Here is a 14,169-nt window from a genome sequence, read left to right on the forward strand (position 1 = left end):
GTCTGCTCTGCCACACAGACACTCCAGGATGTCGCGACTGCAGGGTGTCTGAGCGGACAGTGTTTTCTCAGGCCAGGGGTCTCACAGAGTGATGGTGTGAGAGCATTGTTGGGCGTGTCTCCTAGTACCCATGGGACTCCGTCCTGAGAGCGAGAACCACCCGTCAGAAGGCAGATTTATCTTCATCTGTTTTTACTAGCAAAGTTTAGCCAAAGTGATTAATTCACATGCCTTTAATATGCCACAGACAGAGTGACCTCACACACTATTGTCATATTGTACTTCTGGAGATCTCAAATCCATAATGGGACCTGTGGAACTAAAATCAAGATGGTCAGACTAAAATCTTTCCAGAGGGGCAGGGTTTTTTGTTGTTGTTGTTGTTGTTCATTTTTTTTTTTTTTGATTTTTGGAGGATGTTCATATTCTTGACTAGTGGCATCTCACTTTTTGTTGATGTCATTCTCTGGTCCGTCAGCAGCTCCTACCCTGACTCTTCTGTACTCTCCACATCTGAAGGGCCTTTCAGTTACTTTCAGACATGTGGGCATATGTGTATCATACTACGTACATAATAATATACAGTAATATGTGATGTGTGGTAATCTAGTATCTGGTGTTATTTTATGATGGCCACACTGGGTGATGGTGGCACGCTCTTTTAATCCCAGCACTTGGGAGGCAGAGGCAGGTGAATATTTAAGTTTGAGGCCAGCCTTTTCTACAGAGAGAGTTCCAGGACAGCCAGGCCTACACGGAGAAACTGTGTCTTGAAAAACAAAACCAAGCAAATGAAAAAGGAAGGGAGGGAGAGAGGAAAAAAAGAAAAAGAAAGATGATGTGATATTCCCCTCTGTATGCTGTGAAATACCATTGGTTAATAAAGGACCTACAGCAGGGCGGAGCTTAGCTAGGTGGGGAGAGCTGAACTGAATGCTGGAAGGAAGGAGGTGGAGTTAGAGAGAAGCCATACAGCCCTGCTGGAGATGAATGCCAGAACTTTACCCTGTAAGCCACAGCTTCATGGTGATACATAGATTAGTAGAAATAGGTTAAATTAATATGTAAGAGTTAGCCAATAAGAAGCTAGAGCTAATGGGCCAAGCAGTGATTTAATTAATACAGTTTCCTGTCTGGTTATTTTGGTTCTGGGTGGCCGGGACAAACAAGAAGTCTTTTTACAACAGGAAGGAAGGAAAGAAGGGAGGGAGGGAGGAGAAAGAAAGAAAGGAAGAAAGAAAGAAAGAAAGAAAGACAGACAGACAGACAGACGGGGAAAGGTTATTCTACCATATCCTGTAAGTTCATGGAGGCAGGCTCATGATCTCTCGGCACCCAGTTTGGGAACTGCAGATGTACAGCAATTTTAAGGTGCTCACAGCTTCACCACCAGCATCCCCTGTTCCCTCCTGAGGCGCTGTTTCCACTTTCCGGGCATATCACCACTAGAAAGCAAGGGTAGCATCCACTGCCCTTGGCAGGTACCATCAGGGAAGCAAGTGAGCTCTGGTGAGGATAGGAAATAGTAGATACGGGGTTTCAGTCCAGGCTCTCCAGTCCTCACCATGACGGTTCTCTCAACAGATTGGTGAGTTCCAACTTCTGGCCCTTTGCATGTGATGGATTGAGTTACATGCTGCAGACGCAGGAAGGAGCGTTTGAGAATGCATCTATGTACAAACTTGCTCTTTGAATCATTGAAGAGACTGCAGGGGACTGGAGATGTGAAGTGGTTTGGGTTAGAGAGACAGTAGAGGGAAGACCACTCTGGCTTCCACAGCTTGCCCTTCCTGTGGTGTAGAGACGCCAGGCAGACAGCAGAGGGCACTCTTGAGTCACAAATTTAAAAGAACAACAACAGAAACATTTCCTCTGAACCAGGACCTGCCTCACACAGGGATAATTAGAGCCAGGTATCATTTTGAGGTAGTTTTGCTAAGTTTAATAAACAACAACAAAACAAACAAACAAAGTAAACTAAATCACAGCTTGGCGAAAAGAGAGCTGGCCCAACAAATTCACAAGTAACTCTGGACCCAGAGCCTTGCCCTAAGGCCACTCCATCTGAGTTCTTGTGCCTCCTGATGTGACAGGACCCTTCCCACATCCTACTATTGGGCTGTCCAAAGAAAACTTTTCAAGACCAACTTCCTGTAGGTTTGCTATGGTTTCTCTCGGAGGAGGAGCAGAGACTCAGCTAGAGCTATACCACAGTGATGGAGCACTAGCTCGTAATTCACTGGGCCCTGGGGTCCATCCCTGTACCACTGCCACACGCTCTGTGTGTGTGTGTGTGTGTGTGTGTGTGTGTGTGTGTGTGTGTGTCTTTGTTAGGCTAATATCATCTGTCTGCAATGTGACAATGCAGACTGGTACTCTGGTCCTGTGAATACTGTTCCTTTCCAAAGTTAACATGTTCTGCCTTTGGAAACTTCCCCTTAAGTAAGAATAGCTGTGTGTGGGATTTGGGGTCTGTGGCTGTCCTTAGATTGTTGTGAAACAGATCAATTTCTTTCCGGCAGCCCATTTCTTGTGACACAGAACATTATTTTTCATTGTATCCGTCTAACTGTCTATAGGAAAAAAATCAAGTGATTGCTTTGGGGCTCTGGGCTCCTATTTGTAAAGACCTAGTTTCCTTCCCAGACACTTAGAAACATTTAAACTTGGGCCTATAGCTTCTGAAGTTTTCTTTTGGGTCCCTCCTGTAAGTCAGTGAGCTCTATGAAGACCAGGACTCCTAACTATCTGAAGTTTTGTACTGAGTCTCCAAGCCTGAGCTTCGTGCCCGGTTCATAGAAGGGGCTTGCGTGTTAGCCAGAGCACGTTGCTGCGACAAAATACCGGGAGAAACGACTGAGCCAACAAAGGCTTTATTTTGGCTCATGTTTTCAGAGGTCTCAGTCCAGGTCACTTGTTCTATTGATTTTAGGCCTTTGGTGAAGCAGAATGCCATGGTGGGCGGAAGGGCGTGGCAGGGCAGAGTCACTGGGTTCATGGTGAGCAGGAGGCGGAGTGACTAATATGAGTTGGGGATAAAATGTACCTATATCTCACACACACACACACACACACACACACACACACACACACACACACAGTGAGTCATGTACTCTGAGCCCAGCTCTGACAGAGACAGTCAATAGACACATGTGCCCACCCATGAGCTTAGGTTTCCATCATGACACTGATTCCCAGGTAGACCCGCTGGTACCCACAGTTCTAGATCAAGTCACTGGCATAAGTCACTGGCAGTCCCCATCAGATGACTGCCTTTGTCGTGAGGGATTGCAACTTTGCTCTTCATCCTCATGGCTGGGTAGGATCGGTGCTCAGAAAACTCCTCTGAAGACTGGAAGTCAGTTAAGCAGTTATAGCCTGTGAGTTTCAGTTCAGGCCCGGTGCTTTTCCAAGAGTCATGCAAAAGTCGTGGGTAGAACTTGTGTGCTATAGTCTCCAGGTAACTCCACACACAGCCAAGGCCTGCCATCATCTCAGGTTCCCAGACAGGCTTGAGTCCCGAACTACTGTTGCCAGTGATTCCACAGTGGGGAGTGGCAAAACTGGAATTATCCAGGGTCTAGCCACTTCTTCTCAATCCACACCCTTGTGTGGATTTTCATATTTAATATATTTAGAGATTAGAAGTATTTGGTTGCATTTGAAAACAATTTGTGGATTGGGTTTTTCTCACTTCCCAAGAGTTCTTGAATTTGTGTGAGTGCCTAGATTAGCAAAAGAAGAGAGGAAAAAGGGAAGAGAGGGAAGGAGGGAAGGAGGGAGGGAGGGAGGGAGGGGGAGAGGGAGGGAAGGAAGAAGTGTCTATAGCTAAAGTGAATGTAAAAACAGTTGCAAAAATCCTTTCAAAATTCTTTTTGTGGTGTGTGTGTGGTGTATATGTATGTATGTGTGTGGTGTATGTGTGTGTGTGTAGAATGTATGTGCACATAGGGAGGGGGTGTGCATGTGTACGTGTAGGCGCCTGTGCACATGTTTGTGTGTGCATTTGGAAACTAGAGGCTGGCATCAGGTGACAGGCATCTTCCCTGGTGGCTCTACACCTCCCTTTTTTGAGCCACAGTGTCGCCCTGAACTTACCCATTAGGCTAGGCTGGGTGACTAATGAGCTCCATAGATCTTTATGTCCCCACCTTCCTATTATTGGGATTACAGACTAGCTGCCACACTTGGCTTTTATGTTAGTTCTGAAGATCCGAATTAGGTTCGTATATTTATGCTGGGGGTGCTTTGCCAACTGAGCCATCTCTTCAGCTCACCTCCCCTGCAGATTTCTTCGTGGTAGAAAAACTACTTAATGACAGATTTGGATTATTTTAGTATTTCTCATTGATGTGGCACCAAGTCCCCTAAAGGTAAGAGAAATGGGGGGGGGGGTCTATGAATACCTTGCTAGACCAACCGATTGGATTCCTGGAGAGGGGCTGGAGGGATGGCTCCGTGGTTAACGGTGCTTGCTTCTCTTGCAGAGAGAAGATTCAGGTCTGTTCTCAGCATGCACTTCAGGTGTCTCACAACCACCGCTAACTCCAGCTCCGGAGGATGTAATGCCCTCTTCCAGCCTCTGGGGCCACAGCACACACATGCATAGATCCACACATGATGTAAAACAATAATAAAATCAAAACAGAATCCTGTGGTCTTCTAGCATGATACGCAGTATTTTCATGGAGTTCTCAACGTTGGAAATTCACTAATTATCCCCTCTGTGGTGTTTGGACTAAGTCCTTGTACTGTCATTTGTAATAACCAGTTAGTTAGCTTACCTGGTTAGTGTAAGATAATCTCTTGGGTCTTTGATGATCTCACTCCTCGGAGGGCTTCTGCGTTTTAACCTAACCTTTCATTTCTTCTTGCAGGAATCCTGTTCACGATGTTGGTATTTGGACCAGCCTGTGGATTTATTCTGGGCTCTTTCTGTACCAAAATCTATGTGGATGCCGTCTTCATTGACACAAGTAAGGAGCAGATCGGACTTGCTAAGCACCCCTGCGACCATCCCCACTCTCCCCTGCAACCATCCCCGCTCTCATGGAGGCGTCTTTAGCCTACAGGGTTCTAAGACTCCACACACACTAAGCAATATTTTTGTGCTGCTCAACTTCTATTACTCTCACATATACGCCTGAGACAATCAAGGGAAAACAAAGAAGGGCCTGCGCTGGCTCATGGTTTCAGAGTCGATCTCTGGTTGGTGTGTTGTTTGGGGGCTTCTTGGTAACATACCACTTGATGAGGAACATAAGGTAGAACAGAGCTGTTTAACACATGGCGGCTGGGAAGGGAAGAGAAAGAAGGAAGCCAGGGTCCCCATATCCTCTTCAAAGGCTTGCCGCGACAACCTAATTTTCACCACAAGGCCCCATCTCCCAAAGGTATACACACACACGCACGCTCACGCACACACATGAATGCACTACCCAGGTGTATGCAAAATAAAAATAAAACCAGCTTAGGAGAATCTTGCTGCGTTCTTAATAGGAAGAGGACATATGCTTCTCAGATGTTCTGGGCTTCCCTTCTGTGATTCTGAGATTAAATTCAGTGACTGTCGAGGTTAAATGATATCGTTTTTAGTTACATGTCTGATCACTGAGACCAAACATGGGATGGTTAGTCTTGGGTGTGAACTTGACACCCCTGGGAAGAGGGTCCTCCATTGAGAAATTGCCTTCATTGGATAGATATGTGTCTGAGGAGCATTTTCTTAATGGTCAGCTGATATAGGAGGGCTCAGCCCACTGGGCGGGGGGTACCATCCCTGGGTAGGTGAGTCAGGGCGTGAGCCAATAAGAAGCATTCTTCCGTGGTGTCGGCTTCAGCTCCTACTTCCAGGTTTCTGCCTTGAGTTCCTAGCCTGACTAGTGAAAAGAATATAAAATAAAATGATTGATCTCAGCAGCAGCAAAGCAACGTGGATCACTTGACAGAAAGCATCTTGGGAAGGGAAAGCTTTATTTTGGTTTATAACTCTGAGAAGCCCACCGTGGTGGGGAAGACATAGCAGCGGAAGCATGGGGCTGCTGACCACAGTGCAGCCATCGTCAGGAAGTGGAGAGCAGTGAACCATCATGTTCAGCTTTTTGTGGTCTTCTGCCATATTGGAAGTAGGGTTTTGTATTGGGAATTTCCTGCATATAATGTCTGCATGAATCAAATCCACACACTCCCATTCTCATTCTCTTGTTCGTTCTCCTCTAACTCCTCCCACATCCACCACTTTCCCCTCCCCACTTCCTGTACACGCTCTGTCTCCCCTTGAGCCCACGGAGTCCACTTAATGCTGCCAGTATGTGTGTGAGTGTGGGACCACCTGCTGGAGCATCGGTAGCCTCGCAGGGTCATCATACCTGATGAAAACTTCCCCCTTCTCTCTGGCCACCCTTGGCTGCCTGTGCCTTCTCAGCTCAGAGCAGGACTTCATGGGCAGCCCCTAGTCCATGCTGAGATTTTGTTTCCCTTGATCGTGTGTGTGTGTGTGTGTGTGTGTGTGTGTGTGTGTGTGTGTTGTGTATGCAGTCACGGCCACTGAGTTCATGTGGATGGCAGCCTTGTCAAGAACATCAAATAGTGTTTCATCCCCTGAGATCTCGCCAAAGCCCCTTTCCGGTTTTCAGACTTCTGTGGGTTCTCTAGTTTAAACACGCATATCCAAGCTTTCCTATCTGGAAACCCACATAGGAGAGACAAACATTCACAGTTGTCTTACTGGACTTGGGTTACATCACTCACAAGGATTATTTACAGCTGTGTCTGATGTGGGCCATTTACCTGTGTTTCATTGTTTTTTGTACAGCCAAATAACTGTGAATATGATGGCATGTAGCCATTCTGTCTTGAAAGTTCTTGAGCTGTGTTACTGCCTCTTACCACTAGAGGGCAGAAACGCATCACAAATTCATCCTTTTCAATTCCTGCCAGAAACCCTAGCATGGGACTGTTGCTGTTACCTGCAAGGGGTGGATCTTACCACCTCAATTAACCCAGTCTAGATAATACCTCGTAGGCATCCCCAGAGGCTTGTCTCCCAGGTACATCCCATCAAGTTAGCAATAGGGAGTGGCCATGTGACTGTGCTGTGGTGACAAATAGTCTCAAATTCAAATGACTTGGTGTACTAAAAATTAATTTTGTAGATAACCTGTTCAGAACAGATTGGGGTTGAGAAGGATCCACTCACCATGGTCTCTCTGGGACTCGGGCCTATAAGCCTTTAAAGTGATCCCAGTGTGCAGAGTCTCCAGGGCTGTATCCACTGGTCCTTAATGCCCGTGGTGAAGAAGTGATGGCCCTGCCCTGTCCCTGTCATTACCAAAGCATGTCTGTAAGAAGACACCACATGGAGAGTGACTCATGCTGGGTCTAGGACTCGAGCAGCTTCAAGGGGATGTGACCAAGTCCCAATCTAGGCTGCAGTCCCCTTAACGACCAAAAGAGAGAGGCTCCAACTCCGAGCCCAAACCAGCGGTGGCCACGCTGACTCTCGGTCCTCTCTTCAGGACTTCATCACCAATCCTCATGTAGAGAAGATGAGAGAGGGTTCCCAAGAGAAGGAGCCACCATATTTTGTAAGCTAGTCTGCAGGGTGACTTCATGGTATGTCTCCAGCTCTCTTTGCTAGGAAACAGCCAATCACATGGGCCCGCAGAAGCAGGAATCCTATACAAGAATATGAATTCAGGTGGAGGCAGAAATTTAGGGGGCTTTCTCTATTAGGGTCTCTATTGCTATGAAGAGACATCATGACCATGGTAGTTCTTACTAAGGAAAACATTTATATGGGGCTGGCTTGCAGTTTGGAGCTTTGGTCCATTACCATCATGGTGGGAAGCATGGCAGCATGCAGGAAACACGGTGCTGGAGAGACATCTGGATCATCAGGCAGCAGGAAGAGAGAGTGACTCTAGGCCTGGCTTGAGCTTCTGAAACCTCAAAGCCCGCCCCCTTGTGACATACCTCCTTCAACAAAGCCACACCTACTCCAACAAGGCCACACTTCCTAATAGTACCATTCCCTAGGTCCTCTAAGGGTCAGTTGATTCACACCCACCCAGATCTGCCTGATGCCTGTATTCTCAAATATCACGGCTGGTATCTGAAAGAGAGCACAGGACTTCCGGATCATTCTGTCAGTCATACAGCCCCATCTCCTTTCTCTCTCTGCAGGAGGGGGGCGGGAGGCTGTTGTAGCTGCTTCTTGGGCTGATCTGTTCTTGGGATCAATAAGAACTCTCAGTCCCTGGGTTCCCAATCCATCATCTCTTGACAGTGCTAAATTTACTAATTCACCCCAAAGAAATAATGTGGTCCTAAATCCAATCAAACTGCACTGTGGCTCACTCGATTAATCCCACTGATATATTTATGTGTCGCTAATGATGTTACCAATTTTCAAGGAGAAAATAAAATCAGATACAGCCACCTTTATTTATTCTCGTCAAGCGCTAGGCCTGTTTCAGGAAGGGATTAGACGTTCCTGTTTCCCAGCAGCCTGAGCCTTAGAAGCCCGCTCCTAGAGAGTCAGGTTGGACTGGTAAGGGACATACTAGATAAAGTGTCAGCTGCCGTCTCATCCAGACAGAAAGGCTGGCTTCCACTGGTGACCCAAAGGCAGCAAAATCCAGGGGCAGCAAGAGCCTCGGAGAGGAACGCCCCTGTGGGCAAGCTACCTTGAAAATAGGGAGGGTAATGTATTTTGTGCTGGGCATATCCGCAGTGACTGAGCAAACCAAGGTCGTAGGAACGGCCAGAAGGTCTGAGCTAGAAAGAACCTTGGGCAGCTTTCTGTTTCATTATACTAATGAGGAACCCGAGTCTCAGACTGAGAAGGGAAGGAACCCCGCCAGGGGAGGCATATCTGTTTAAAATCCAAGTCTCCTGAGCTGCTTGGGAGATCTCTCCCATTCATGATCCTCTCTCCCCCAGACTCCATGAAAGAGCCTCCCCTCTTGGTGTCCGGAGTAACCATAGGTAGAGTGATACCTGGGTACCCACAGGGCCCTGCTTTCCAAAGCAGACCCCTATTGTTCTCATGATCTCTGCTTGCTCCCCTAAGCCCTTTGAGAAGTAAAACAGCCTCCTCCACACGTCAGACTCGTTGGCATTAATGCCTCCCATCCATACCTCAGATGGACACTTTTCTTTGCTGTCTGGGCGTCTTACTAGTGGCAGCCTGCCCATACTGTTGCGAAGAAAGGATGTCTGCCTCTTCTTGAAGCTGCCTGAAGGACGATGCTGATTCTCACCACTAGAGGGCAGAAGAACATCACTTAATTCTTTCAGGGAGTCAGCCTGGAAAATCTCCTCTCCAAGCAGGTTTTTATTGTTTTTGATCTGGTGGCAGAACCGTATCATGTTTGGGTGCATTTTGGCTATATTTTGAGGCAGGAATTCTCTGTTCTTTAATCCCCCCCCCCCATCGCCACCATCTTGTCCACTTGCTGAAATAGCTCTCCTTTAGGGCTGCCACCACACAGGAATGTTGCCTTCCACACGAATGGCTGTACACATAGCCATGCAGGCATCTCTGAAACCTGGGATTGGGGAGAGGGCAGGGAAGGCAATGGCTGGCCTAGAGTTTTGTGCTGGTGACAAAGGCACCCGTGGAAGACCTGTGCTGTGGGGCAGGTGGAGGAAAAAATGTCCTCTCCCCTGGCCCAGCAGTGACTGAGGCGGCAACTTGCAAGGAGAAAGGTGGACCACAGCAACCTGGGAATCAGCGTCACCGCGGGGGCAGGGGAGCAGGTAGCCTGTAGGAATGAGCAAGCAGTCCAGTCCGGGAGAAGATCCTCTAGAGGGGCTGGGCACAGGCAGTTTCCCCGGAGGCTCATCTGGCCTGGCTTAGGCACAGGACTCAGTGACTGCTGTCTCTCATCTATGTTTGATCCTGTTTGGCTCTGTTCATCCGTCTTAAGGTGAATAGATTCCTCCTGTGAACGCTGGGGTGGGGGAATGATGAGACTTTCAGAATTTCCTTTTTTCTTTTTTATTTTAGACTCTCTTGATGAAGCTAAAATTCAAGGAGAGCAGAACCTTGAAAGGACTTGGTTTTGGGGTTTACCCCAATCGTTGAATCGACCAGTAGTGTGGGTTTAGTACAAGGAGATTAGGAAGAGCATCTGCCATGGTTAAACAGCTATTAAAGGTACATGTGTGCTGTCTCATTTTGAACTTGGGAGTGTAGCTTCTATTTGATAAGGTTTTGTGTGTAATGGTCAAGATTCCAGGCCCTTCAGGCAATGGTGGCACATGTCTTTAATGCCAGCACCTGGGGACTAGAGGCAGGCCGGTCTCTGAGTTTGAAGCCAGCCTGGTCTACAGCGTTAGATTCCAGACCCCTGTGAATCTAGATCACACTTGTACTTGCTAGTGTTGGCAGAGATTTCTGTCCTTCCCAGTCCTGCAGCCGTTCAGTCTCAAAGAAACGCAGAGATCTACATTAATTATAAACTGGTTGGCCTATTAGCTCAGGATTATTATTAACTCTTACATCTTACTTTCACCCATAATTCTTGTCTGTTAGCCACATGGCTTGGTACCTTTTATCAGTGAGGCATTCTCACCTTGCTTCCTCTGTGTCTGGGTGATGACTACAGACTGAAACTTTCCTCTTCCCAGAATTCTCCTGTCCTTGTCACCCCACTTCTACTTCCTGCCTGGTTGTCCCCTTTATACTTTCTGCCTGGCTACTGGCCAATCAACATTTTATTAAAACAGTACAAGACCATGGTCCCACAGCAGGCTTGCTTTGTGTGTCCACTTGACACAAACTAATGTCGTCTGAGGATGGAGCCTCCGTTGAGGAAATGCCTTGATGAGATCCAACTGTAAGGCATTTTCTCATTTAGTGATCAGTGGGAAAGGCCCCAGTCCATGGTGGGTGGTGCCATCCCTGGGCTGCTGGTCCAGGGTGCTATAAGAAAGTGGGTTGAGCAAGCCAAGGGAAGCAAGCCAGTAATCAGCGCCCCTCCATGACCTCTGTGTCAGCTCCTACCTCCGGGATCCTGCCCTGTTAGAATTCCTGCCCTGACTTCCTTCGGTGATGAACAGCAATGCTGAAGTGTAAGCCAGATAAACCCTTTCCTTCCCAACTTGCCCTTTGGTTGTGGTGTTTTATAGTTTTATAGCAATAGAAACCAAGACACCACTCCCTTAAGCTCTGTGATCCTAGGGCAGCCATTCCTCCTCTTTAGCCTGTGTGTGGCTAATGCAAGAGAACCGTGCAGAGTGCCCAAACAGTATCTGGCATATAGGAAGCATGCCATGAAGGTTAGATATAATGGAGTGGGTGTCTGAGAGGTCCTCTAACAGTCTGCAGTTACTGGGTGATCTAGCATGCTTTCAGCTCTGACTTGCAAGGCTTCCTCTCAGCCTAGTAATTGTTTCCCTAAAACCTGAACTGGACCAGAAGGCTGCCCCTCCCATCCACAGAAACCTCTCCCTGGTGGTTCTAACCTCACCACCTCTCCTATGGACACGTGTTGGAAAGCACCCTGGCAGCTCCATGGCATCCGTAGCTGCCACAAGATGACACGGTCTATGTGCTTGTGGCAAAGGTCACCGGCTGAGCTGCTGCTCTACCTCTTGAGGTAACCATCTCTGCTGCCAGATCCCTTCCCTTTGGACCTGTTAGCTGGATGGCTGGGACCTGGAATGTTCCACACCCTCCCTGCCTCTACTTTCTAATTAGGTTTGCAACTTAACGATACTCTTGGAAGTCCTGAATCCCATAGAAGGAGTCTGATAACGTAGGTTAAGCAAATAGGCACATGAACCTAAAAATGCCCTGAGAGCTGTAATGGCCTTCACACACCAGGATGGACCAAGAGAAAGAAGCGACTGTCCCCAATTTTCTTGGCCCACTCTTCTCACAGTCTCACGGGTAGGCCTGCTAATGAGTTGTGTGCTGGTTTCTTCCTGTTCCTCCCATTTATTTATCTATTTATTTCCTTTTTAACCTTGGAAATGGGGACAAAGTCCTGATAGGTTCCTTGTAGTCACTTGCTCTTTGCAGAGGTGGCAAACTGATATTAGCAGCTTGCTCAGTTTGTTCAACAGAGCTAGAAAGCAATAAAAGCAACCCAGAGGCCAGATGTCAAAATAAAACACTTAGAGAAGTGGATCTTGGGGATGGAGAGAGGGCTTATTGGGGAGTAGGCTTTCTTCGTGAGTGTGAGGACTTGGGTTTGAATCCCTAGCACCCATGTGAACAAGCAGAGCGTGGCTATACAAGTGTCCAGAACTGCAGGACTGGAGGGCATGGAAGGCAGAAACACGGGTCTCCAGAGTGTGCTATGAAGGCGGAAGTCACAAACAATCCCACACCAGTTTGGAATTATGATTAATAGAATGGTTATTTATTCAAAGGGGAAAAAAACTTACAGATTACCGTCCCAGACAACAGCCCCTCCAGAGAGAGAGTGGAGGACAACCGCTGCTTTTTTAAAGAGAGAGAGACCACGCCCCAATGGGCTGGTATCTCAGCGGCTATTGGCTGAAGGAGTGGAAGGAGCTCCCGCAGCAGTGCTAGACAGCCAACCTAGCCAACATGGTGAGCTTCCGGGCCAATCAGAGGCACTGTCTCAACGCAAGAAAGAATAAAAAAACAACAGAGGAAGACACCTGGGCATCATGCTCCAGACTCCACAGGGGCACACAGACCCACACTCATGTGCCCATGCAGAAGAACACAGGTGCACACATAACATACAATTCACACAGAGAGAGAGACACACACAAATAAAAGAAATGGGTCTTCTAAAGAGGGAGACTGTATGCATGTCCAAGATACTTGCAAAGAGAGTCCCCAGCTGTGTCCCGTCTCGTAATGGACATCCCATCCGGGCACAGCTAGCGGATAGTGTTGTGGTTTCAGCAACTTCTAGAGCTTTGCCCTTCTGGTTGATGAAACCACCCTGAGAATGAGATCCTATGTCTTCCCAGCTCCTAGAGGAACCAAATGTGGACGAGTGGCGGCAAAGTGCTTCCCCTGTATGTATATGTAGTGCTTCCCCTGGCATGGCCTGAGACACTGCCCCACTCTGTTCTGATCCTTAGCTCCCATCATCCCCGCGTTTGCTTTCATTGGTGTATTGATGTCTGTGAGTAAATGAGACGGATTGGTGCTTTTCAGTTTTTTTTTTTTTTTTTTTTTTTCTGGATATCTTGCGAGCAGCCTCCTTCAAACAGCAGGCTGAAAACAAGCTTTAAAGTCAATACAGGAACTAGAACTGGAAAGAGAAATAAATAGGTTCTCAAGCTTCGCCCTCGGTTCCTCCCTGAAACGGTCTGCAGCCTCCCCAGGACTGCTGTCGGGGGGGGGTGGCTACTTCCCAAGTCATTTGTAGTAGTCAGGGTAGGTTAGCTCATGCTACAGTAACAACTATGTCCCCAAAATCTGTGCATTAGGATGGTGTAAGTTTACATCCTGTTCCCCCAAGTATCCCCCAGGTCAATGGGGGTCATTTCGTTCACTATGGCTTGTTCATATATTCCTCTTGGGAAGATGAAACATGGGAACCACACACAGCACATACATAGGCACACACAGAAGCGATGCCTGTTCCCCTGCTCACTTTTTCCTCTGTAAAACTCTAGTATGTGGCCATGCTTCACCGAGCCGAGGACATATACTCTTCGAATCCAGAAGAAGAGCTGGTCAGAATCCAGACCTTAATGGCATCTTCCATTTGGTTCTTTGTCAACACAAAGAACCCTATCTCACTATCAGCTATTCAAGAATAATGTCTCCTGAGCTTTGACAATTGCCATGCATGTAGAGAGGTAGTTTTTTTGTTGTTGTTGTTGTTGTTTTACTTTGTTTTTTGACTGTTAAGTGGCCAGAATTCCTCATAAAAATATTACTTGAGTTTTGAGGAATAATTCAGCTAGTAAAACAATCACTTGGCCCACAGGTCTGAGGACATGTGTTCAACCCCAGATCCACATGAAAAAGCCAGGTATTGTGGTACATGCTGTGACCCCAGGACTGGAGAGGTAGGGACAAAAGAACACCCCTGCAGCTTGCTAGCCAATAGACAAATGGGTGAGCTGCAGGCCAATGAGAGATTCTGACTCATAAATCAGAGTGGCTAGCTCCGGAAGAATAATAGCCATAACCAAGGTTGGCCTCCGCCACAACGGCCGCATTGA

General features: G+C 47.4%; 1 protein-coding gene across 2 annotated transcripts in view; it reads left to right on the forward strand.

Moving 5' to 3' along the window:
- Nucleotides 1-14,169, forward strand: part of Slco3a1 (solute carrier organic anion transporter family member 3A1) — a 289,583-nt gene that overhangs the window by 202,370 nt on the left and 73,044 nt on the right. For both annotated transcript variants that reach the window (XM_087901516.1, XM_087901517.1), the window contains exon 3: nucleotides 4,878-4,976. In XM_087901516.1, coding sequence (XP_087757642.1) covers nucleotides 4,878-4,976 — 99 coding nt within the window. The remainder of the gene's footprint in view (nucleotides 1-4,877; nucleotides 4,977-14,169) is intronic.

The sequence above is a fragment of the Myodes glareolus genome, chromosome 24, assembly GCF_982192425.1.
Source record: "Myodes glareolus chromosome 24, mMyoGla1.1, whole genome shotgun sequence".
NCBI lineage: Eukaryota > Metazoa > Chordata > Mammalia > Rodentia > Cricetidae > Myodes > Myodes glareolus.